Below are 10,660 nucleotides of genomic sequence, written 5' to 3' on the forward strand. Positions count from 1 at the left end.
GTGAAGAGCTTACTGACAACAGCTCTTGGTAACCTTCACTCCAAGGAATACACCAATGAAGATATTCAAATGGCACACAACAATAAACATCAGCATGTTTAATGCCATTCACAGTGACTGATAAAGGTTATCTGGCACAAGGCCATAGTCTTCAGCATCATACACGACATCTTGCTCCGAACAGCTTGTTTTAAATGATCACCTAAACCTAGCACAAACCAAAGAGCTATTTCCTTTTCTTCTTGATAAACTTGAGGTACCGCTGGCTGTCAAAGTTATCCTCCAACTCTTCTTGGATGACAACAACCTCTGGGGGTTTCCGCTTGACAAGTACAAGCTGCTGCTCCTCTGGTGTCAACTCTTCAAACTTCAGCGGCAACTGCCCACAAGAGGAAAATAGGCATTAGCAGCATTCAAATACACAATGTTTCGGAAAGTTATCAGAGCTACATGATTTCTCATTGCTGGTACATAGATGGCAACATGCATGAAATGCATTAACAAGGGAAGCCTATGCAAGTATAATCTGAAAGACAATATTTTAAAACACTGTTATAACCAATGACTTTATGGGTTAGTATGATAAATTTTAGCAACATAAAATCATGCAGAAAGAAGGAGAAATGGCAGAACTTGTTAAAAGTTAGCCAACCAGCTACCTGTCACAAAGACATTATGAAATATTTCATAGTTTGTTATATGCCTCATGCCTCAAGGTGCATGAAAATAGTACACAACCCATAACACTATAACAGTAAGTACCAACAATGGCAGGTGACAAAGTCAGCAAATTTTTAATAACTTGCCTCATGCCTTCAAGGGAATTACAACTGAATTTTAAGGACCTAGTTTTTTATGGCGCAACGCAAAGCTCACCCTCGGCAGTGCTTACATCTGCAACGGTTACTTTCAAAAGTGTGTGGATATTTAGTAAGCAAAATTTTTCAATCTCATCTAAAAAAAGTAAGAGTTCCTCCTCCAGCAATGCTGAGAAGTGAGAGCGATGTTGATAGCTCGCCTCGCAAATTGTGAAAGCCACCCATCGTTCTGCTTTCATGAGAGAGAGTGTAACTGTGGTTGACCACCTACATTTTGATCTTTTCAACCACTTTTGAACATAAAAAGCTGGTGCAATAAGTTCGCGCAGTTTTAAAGAAACTTCTTATACTTGTAGTGCGTTTTTCCCCAAGTACTTGCTAACGTCATGACTGGCTCGCCCCTGGTTTCATTGTTCTGTCGATACACGAGCCAAGCCAACTCATCAAAAACGAAGACAAAGGCAGTGCCTGCTCATTGCAAGTCAGGAAAAGCTTATAATAAGAAAAACTATACTGTATTCAATACTAATAAAAAGACCATAAACCGCGTTCACTAGTAGAAGGTCACGTGGTGGACTTCTTATGCAGCTTCACGTTTTTGTTGTGTGGGGCACCAAAGGTCATTTTTCGCAACTTTTAGTGATGAATTAAAAATATAAATCTACGTTTAATGAGAAAAACATGGCTCATTTCGGCCACTACGATAGGCAGTCTTTCTATCAGCAGGGTTATCTCAATTCATGTTCTGTGCGGTTGTCTGTCCCGTTAAGGTGCATGAGCATAGTACACATCCCATAATGCTATATTGCAGAAAGAAAAAGGCAAACAGTGCAGCCCATCCATGCAGTGTGACTAACGCTTACCAGCCACAAACTAAATTTTTATTCGCACTATCTGAAGGTATGCATTCAGTGCATTAAGTGTCACAGAAACAGTAGGTTTAGAGGTCAGCTACAATCTGAAACAGAGTGCTCTAGAATGCAGACAGGCAAGGCTTCAAAACCAACTCAAATGAGTGAATAAAATAATACAGAATTATGGCCTGCTGCTGTCGATCAGAAGAGTGCTTTTTTTCGTTCATTACCCCCTTTGTTGCCATACCATTGCAAATTACTAGAATCAGCACAAGCATGCATAACGAAAATTCACAATGACTGCCTTGTAAATATTGTGGTATGCATTAAAATTTAAAACCCTCCTGGAACATTCTATCGGTATGTTCCTAGAATATAAGTTCTGCATCAGGGATCACGTTCATTTGCAAAAAAACATTGTCTTTGTGACATATATGTTCTACCACAAAATAGAGATGACGTTAAAATTTTTGAAATGGCGCAACACCACCTTATGTTCAATTTGCAGTCTCACCTTGTAAGCTCACGATCAGGGTTCAGTGTTCTTGTTTCTTTTCCAGAAGTTTGGCATACTTTGTGAGTTCTTGTTTCCACCAAAATATTCAATTTTTCTCATTGAATATGCTTCGCCAGATAAACTTACACTAGCATATATCGGAGCACAACTGTTTTTGCTAATGAGTTTAGCATTTTCGTTTTTCAGTAAGCCTCTGGCTCACTAGTTTTGTTGACACTGAAATGTGCTATTGACTGCACTTTTATCCACAACACCAAACAAAATTTTCTAGAAGTACTTTAACAAAGGCACAATGCAATGAAAAGGCATAATGCAATAAAGCGAAGTAACTATATAAGACATAATCAAGAGTGAGTGAGTGCATTCCATGTTCGAACACAAATAGAATGAGACTTCACCTGTAACACTATGCAGGCTACAAAGCTACAACAAATACAGAAGAAAAAAAAAAAGAAAGCTGAAAAGGCAGATACGACCCTGCATTAGAATCAGTGAACTTTCCCACTCAATTTACCGCAGTGGCCACAGCATGAAAACTGCGAGGGCCCACACTAGGGCTTCCCTGACCCCTTTGCATAACCTCTCGTCTGCTTTTTGTTTCTGTCACAGCAGAAGGCAAAACAGACATAAATAAAACTGCTTGGGCGGCAGACTGGCAGAGAGCGTAAAGGCTCACGGCTGCATGCCGATTGCCATCCTAGCTTTCTTGCAGAATAAGGCTCTCTGGTAACTTTGCTCAAAGTAACCTTTTTCAGTTAAAACTAAATCATGGAAAGAGAATTTGGTGTGCAATTTTTTTTTCATTATTCTGTGTTTTTCAGTTTAACCTGAAAACTCTGAACCCTGTTTATGAACAAGCTTTACAATTTAAAATAACATCAATAATTACTGGGATGGTATGTCCCAACTGGTTGTTTTGACAGATATTACTCTGAAGAACCCACTGTCCCTGCTAAATCCTTCAGGTGGCCAGGACTAGAAAACTCATTTGTATCCATAACCCCTGTCAGAAATGAGAGCAGCATGTGGCAAAAGCAAACACTCTCCCTGCTTATAGAAAGCTAGTGCTATCAATGATACAACCCACCTCCTAAATTTTGCATGAAAATATATAGTAAATAGCATAGCTTTAGTTGAAACAAGCTATTTGATATACTAAACAGCACTCTTTGAATGAAATACAGTCAAACCTCGTTATACGAAAGTTTCACCAAACACAGGAATGAGTATTCAGTACTCATTAAAAACATATATTCGTTATATGTCATATCAAAGAGAAAAATTTTATATTTGCTATGCTATATTCAATGATTCGTTAAATACATGTTCATTATATCAAGGTTCGGCTGTAGTCTGCTTGTTTTATGCTACTTCAGCACAACCTGCACCACTTATGTGCAATGGTTCTGACAGAGCTAGCCACTTCTTGAGCCCTGTTCATCTGGTCTCCCTGACTACAGTGTCAAGAATGAAAAATCTTACTACTTTAAGAACATGGCATGTCACACAAAGTTTGTGTGAATCTCTCAACGGAAACAGAAAGAGTCTGAACGGCCTTCACCAGGGTCTGCCCTTTACTGGGAATATGGTTTCACATCCACAAGCCAGCATACGATATGATATGACATAATGTGCTGTTGCACTTCTGTTCGCAACAGCCTGTTCACAACATCACCAACAGGACAGCATCCAAAGATGTTTGGGTGCACGATGATCCTCTAAAGCAGAGAAAAGCCAGCATACAGCAGTTCACTGCATCCAATGTGAAATGAGCAGGGCATGCTAAACCAAATGGCACGAGTGGGTTGGCGTACCTTGATAAGGCTGCGGGGCTCGTGGTAGCGCACAGTGATAGTTGAACCATCAGGCTGCACGAGCACTGTTGGGTAGTGGCGCACATAAGTTGCCCGCTTCACACGGCTCACAAATGCGGTGTTGCTGGCTTCACGGACACCAACACGGACAGGCACGGTTGCCAACACCGTCCTGCACAGGTTCCACCCCCAGAAAAAGAATTTGAGTGCATCATTAAAACTGAGGCATTTCTTAACTGCCTAAGTACACACAAGCAAATATGACATGACTGCCCTGTATAGAAGGATACAAATATTCCATGGCCTGTATATACAATATTCCCATGCGAACACACATGGGAACATCAGTTCTTTACACAGACCCTTTTCACTACACTTCCATGGGTGCTTCTATGTTTGATCACGTGGTCATGATCCCATTATGTGCATCCGTTGGCCTCTGTTGCCCGGCAGCGCATGATACCAGTGCGACACAGCAAGCAGCTGTTTCAGCATTTGTTGCTGACAATGACTGCATGAACAGCACGAAGCTTTGGCCAAAGCTTCACAAGACATGTAAATGTTGCATATTCATCCTCCTGAGCTCATTTCACCTTGTCCAGATGCTACGAGCACTGCCATATGGTGCACATACTAGAATGCAGGGCCTGAAATCATTTTCCCAAGACACAGTTGCACATACCATCAGCCACTGTATTAAATCAGGATTATTGGCACTCACAAATTGCTTTATTCTTTATTTATTGTCAATTGCGTGTAAACCACACGTCAATTCTTTGGTTCAGTAACATATTTTGGTACGATGTCATTCCATTATTTATTTTCCGCGTAATCCCCCATAAAGTGTGAAATGTGCTACATTTCTTTATGTTGTGCCCCAAGCTTAAATCATCGAAGTTTGGAAGTTTTGTAGTAGCTTACAGAGAAAGCATAATATAATTTGTCACTCAATTATGTTGTGGCTTGTGACGAAATGTTCAGCATCAAATATTCTTAGGTAATGTGGTACGTAAACTACATATCGGTCGACATACTCTCCAACAACTGCACTCTTATCCAATACTTGACAGTGAGTTTCAGTGAATGTGGCTAGATGCTAGCAGAAACATGGAAACCAGAAAAATATTATTTACAAGCATGAGCGAGTGTCATACTAAATTTGAAGTACTACCTCGTCATCCATTATATTTTCCCAAGGACTTTGCCTTTGATAAAAAATAATCGCCAAATCGATCCACTATGCTGAAACCTAGGTTTGAGTTAGATGACAATTCAACATTTTATTCTGGAGTCAAGGCGTGAAGAAACCAGGATGAAGAAATCCTGGGCGAACAGTAGCAGTAAAGCAGAGTTAGCAGAATGCAATTAACACGTGGTACACCTTTCTTTAAATGTGTTTCCATTGTACAAAAAACTGCAAGCTGACCAGCTTTTAGTACAAAGATCCATGTGAGAATTGCCACAGCTGTAGATCCACTAATCAGGAAGAGTCTTACTTAACCCTTTTCCTATCACAAAAAAATTGTACCAAATTTAACGGAATTTTTTTTTCAGTTTGTCGAGCTTCCTTTCTGAATAAAATGCACCATTTCTTCCAATTCAATGGTGTTTCTTTATTTCACAAATTGCGTAAAAAGATGGTTTGAAGAAGGCTTCACTGCACAGTGTTACTGTCTTGCAAAAAAAGCATTTTGCAGGGCTCGATACTCTATGAAAAAAGAGAAAACGAAGAAAAAATAATGTAAATGTGCAAAACATGCACATGAATAATGCTCACTTTACCACAGCTGCTAAAGCAGTTAGTATGGTAGACTCACAGGCAGCCGCAAGGGCCTCCGGCCCATCCACTGAATCGTCATCATCAGACTCCTCAGATTAGAACACATCACTTTCTATTTCCATGCAAAACTCTACAGAGCTGTCATGTAATGAGGAGCTGTGAAAATATTTTCTTTTACGTGTGCTTTCATTGCCTAGTTTCGAGAAGGCAGCCATGCTTTATGTGTGGGTGTCAGAGGCAGCCATATAATGAAAGGCGAGGCACAAATGGCACAACATGGGCAACTGTGGTCATCTAGTGTCAGGAATCGCAACTAGATACAATAGGACGAGTATAGCAGTAATAGGCTCACTGTGTGACAAATTTTTATTTATGGCGAATATAGTCGTCATTGCTTACATTGGTACAAACTTTCATGATGGCTATACTTGACAACTGGAGGTAAAGGGTTAAGTGTGTACGCGTACAACCCATTTCGATTCAGCACATTTTACAAATTGTGGGTTTAGCATCTTAACACTGCACAGCGGGTTATGAGGGAGCTGGTTTCGACCATCTCGTGTACGTGAATGTGCACCTAAATTTAAGTACCAGAGCGTTTATGCATTTCGCCCTATTGTAATACACCTCTCGCAACCAGGAATTGAACCACCATGGAGGCAGGTTTTGAGGCCAAAAATGGCTAGGCACGGAGAGCAAGCATCATCTGTTTGTATTGAGCGAACAAGCTAAAGAAAAGGGTTTAAGGGTCCATATGCCAATATGGCATTATTGGATAAGGGGGTTAAAGGGCTTATGTTTTTTTCAGCGGCATGAAAGCAGAATTCAATTCAATAATTAGAAACAACACACTGTATTGTACAACACACTGTGCATGTTAATGTAAGTCATGGCTAGAAAAAAAGCGATATTAAAATTGTAATAACATGCTGCTTTTCCAAAGCCTGTGGTGAATATTATATGGGAAGGCTAATGTCGCCAGTTAACCAGGAAGGCTTCACACACTAGCCCTGGCAAGAATTACCATCCAGCAGAGCAAAGAACACAATAACTAGTGCAAATGTCTATTTTTACTCCCCTACCGCCTTATTTTCCTCTCACTTTGTCAACACATGTAGCCAAGACAGATGTATGTCAAGTGCTGCTAATGCTTTCACTGCCAGACGGCACAGTCCATTCCACACTTTAAATTGCCAAATTATTATACACCATGGTCATTCATACACTGATTCAGTGGGCATCATCCTATAGAGAAGGCACCACCAGCAACACGGCTACTCAATATTGTGCACACAGAAAGCTCTAGTACACAGTGGAAGAGCATATATGTTGGTCACATGTGAAATGGCAAATTGTGTCAAAATTTAAGTTCCCGCATCTACGGTCAATCTGGTGACGCAGGCTGAAGGCACTCAGACAGATGCATTCCGAATTCTCTCCGTGCAAACACAGCTCTGTCCTGCGCCCAGCTGAAAAACTGCATCCATTCTTCATTTCCATTGCACGAGTTATGCTTCATGGCTTAAGGAATTCATCATCTGTTGGTTATTTGATGTAGTTATTCACAAGAGAGATATGGTACAATACATGTGCTGGAAAGGACCTCGGTTTACTAGCTTGATTCCCTTTTCCTACGATAACTAAGTGTTCTGACAAAAAAAGCATCACCATCAGAAATCATTGGTGCATCAGGTTTTAAATAATTCAGGGTTCGTACAGGTTTCAGAGACATAAATTCAAGGGTATTCAAGGCCTTTACAGGCCCTATCAAAGCTTTTCTAACAATGCAGAGCGGCATCCCACGTAGGAATTTTTTTGCTATAACAATGTTTTCAAAACAATGTAGATAGCTTTATTGCACTAACTATACAAAAACTATGCTTACTGACAAGGCACAACGAAAGCAGCGTAAACACGGCAGGAGAACCAGCACTAAGCGTCGGTGTCTCTCACTCTCACCAACTGTGGGATTTCCCAGTTCAGTGCAAGTCGTCGTGCAAAATAGAATGCATGTGTACACATACCAGCTTTAAATTTATGTGAGTGTGTATGTGTGTATACATGGTAATACATTGTTTCTCGAATCTGAATGGAAAGTATGTCAGATCCACGCTGATCTGCCACCAAAAGTGGTGAACATATTTTAGCTCACACTGCATTACCCAAGAAATTCAAGGGTTTCAAAAGCAATAAAAAAGAATTCCAGGACGGGCCTTGAAAACCCACTTTTCAATTTCAAGGGTTTCATGGGCCTGTACAAACCCTGAAAATTCCAGAGCATGCACCCCAAACTAACTCTTGGAACTTGAGAAGCTTAAGGCCTGTTTTACATGCCCTACAGCTTAAGAAACAAGAGTCAGCGTGGCAATTAAGTCAATTCCACCCGTCTTCCAATAAATGTAAAAGTGATACCATTTTTCTAAATACAAATAATATGTCGCATATTCTTAATGGGGCACGTTATGCAGTACTTAAGCAAGCGAAACGAGACAGCACTGCTTTCTGTCTGGTTGCTCAGAGCATAATTTGGCGGCGATCAACATTTCGTGATCAATAAACACATGCAACATGCTAATTTAAACTACACGCGCATCTGCATTTATGTCATAATCAAGCACTAGTACAGCCATTGTCATCGTACAGAATTGAAGAGCCTAAACCACTGCACATACTTAAAGAGAAGGAAACAAGAAAAGTAACGGGCAACTAACATAAAGATCTCGCTATCTTCACCAACAGCTATCGGTCCTTGCTCACTGACGCTGAACTGCTAAAGCTCTCGCTTGGTAACTCAAAACGTGTGCTAGATACCGGACTAAACGGCAGTATTTACCAAATTAGCTACCAAAGTTCAGCTAATTGTGCAACGTGATCCGCGATCGAGCTTCTTCACGCAGCGCAAATGTTCATGCGTTGACATTGGCGACTGGCTCCCCCGCTTGAGTGCCTGCACAAGGCGACATGCACCTTCTTGCGGGAAGAACATCGCATTTGCTGTTTTGGCAGTGTAATATACGGGTGATCAAAAGTAGGGCGCACACAGTCACGCCTTTCCGAGGTGAAACCATCTCAAGCGGTAGCAGACACGGGAAAAGCAGCCCTCCGCCGCTATCTTACCGCAGCATGGTTCCCAATGAAGAGAACACGAATGCGGCGGAGATGCAGTCTTTAACACTTCAAGGTGAGTAGCGCAGGCAGGTACAATGGAAACCACATACACGTGACCGCTCGTCCTTACTAGAGCCCGTAGAAACTCGTTCACACCGTACTACGATCGTAGTACGCACAGTCCACATGCCGTACACAAACGAAGGACGAAAACGCAGCCGGAAGTAGTGATGGCTGCATATTCCGCTTGAGTCGATGATGATGGTGGTGATAAAGTAGGCAGAACCAGAATCGAAACTGCGTTGCCGTAATGCAACGGCGGAACGCTGCAATCTCGGAGGTTATGCTGATAATCTCGGAGATAGTCTGCACATAAATGGATTTAATGCATTCATTTCTTTATCTTTTTTTCATTGCTACGTACGATACAAGCGAGATTCGACACCAGAGTTTTTTTTTTTTTTTTCCCATGCGTGCTTGGCACTGAAAGAAAGAAAAATTTGGAAGACGCTTAAGAAAAAAAAATTAAATTATGGGGTTTTACGTGCCAGAACCACTTTTCTGATTATGAGGCACGCCGTAGTGGGGGACTCCGGAAACTTCGACCACCTGGGGTTCTTTTACGTGCACCTAAATCTAAGTACACGGGTGTTTTCGCCCCCATCGAAATGCGGCCGCCGCGGCCGGGATTCGATCCCGCAACCTCGTGCTCAGCAGCCTAATACCATAGCCACTGAGCAACCACGGCGGGTAAGACGCTTAAGAGGAAGCTTTAACTCGGGTGCTCCTATCAAAATACATGTAAAAAGATAATTCCTTTTTCTCGGCGACTACTGCACCAAATTCGACGATGTTTGTTACATTTAAAAGAAAAACTTAAAATCTAGAGACTGTTGGTTTGAATTTTCGATTTAGGTCGTCAATTTTTTACTAAAAATTGTCAAAAATTGAAAATTTTCAAGAAATGAAACTATCAAGTTTACAACTCTGTAACTCAGCAACGAAAAGTGATAATATAATTCTGTGATCGAATTGCAACTATTAGTGCATCTAAAGCGGACAAAATTGATATGTTACACATGAATCTCAATAATTTAGTAATATCAGGGTGTCTACCAAGTTGACATTTCCAAATTCCCTGAGTTTTCCAGGTTTTCCCTGAGCACCTTTGCGAAATTCCCTGAATGAGCCAGAACTTTGTTTTATGTCAAGACAGGCTGACACCACGTTGCCCGATGCTGTCACTCTCTAGTAAGCATGCTGAAACAAAAAAATGACTTAATTCAGTTTGAATAGTAAGGAGTAATATCTATTTTATTTAAAAAGAAAACATAAGGAAGGTGTTAGTAAAATGCACAGCGAAAGAAATGGTAAAGCCCATTCCAAATTGAGTCGAACATTTTCAAATACGAATGAAAAGGAGATGCATACATAAGTAAATATTTTTAATATCAGCTATTTCTATCAACTGATAGCAAGCTCATCTGTATGAGGTCCTGAACTTTGTCACAACTAAGGTTCTCTCTCAGCAGCTGGGAAGTCAACCTCAACTGTCCTGACATATTCTCAGCCCCTACACAACATCTCAGTGTTGGGTTTCACTGCTTAAACAATTTATTTTGGTTTGGATGAGGGACACCTGTGTCTCAGCGTCAGCCAACACTTAGTTTTTTTGCTCAAGCTCCTTCAAAAAGGCGGCGGCACCCTTCCTTTCCCGTTAATTCCTCAGTGCGTCGGTCCTTTCTCTTCTCATTCTCCTTCTACCATGC

At 41.0% G+C, this 10,660-nt stretch overlaps 1 protein-coding gene across 1 annotated transcript; it reads right to left on the reverse strand.

Moving 5' to 3' along the window:
* Positions 1-70: 70 nt before the first annotated feature.
* On the reverse strand, positions 71-9,125 carry mRpL55 (mitochondrial ribosomal protein L55). The gene is made up of 3 exons (XM_065442910.2): positions 8,901-9,125; positions 4,004-4,175; positions 71-379 (listed from the first exon to the last, which is right to left on the reverse strand). The coding sequence occupies exons 1-3, from the start codon at positions 8,906-8,908 to the stop codon at positions 227-229; spliced, it is 333 nt and encodes a 110-aa protein (XP_065298982.1). The 5' UTR covers positions 8,909-9,125; the 3' UTR covers positions 71-226.
* Between the last annotated feature and the right edge of the window lie 1,535 nt (positions 9,126-10,660).

Source organism: Dermacentor albipictus, chromosome 5 (genome assembly GCF_038994185.2).
Source record: "Dermacentor albipictus isolate Rhodes 1998 colony chromosome 5, USDA_Dalb.pri_finalv2, whole genome shotgun sequence".
Lineage (NCBI taxonomy): Eukaryota > Metazoa > Arthropoda > Arachnida > Ixodida > Ixodidae > Dermacentor > Dermacentor albipictus.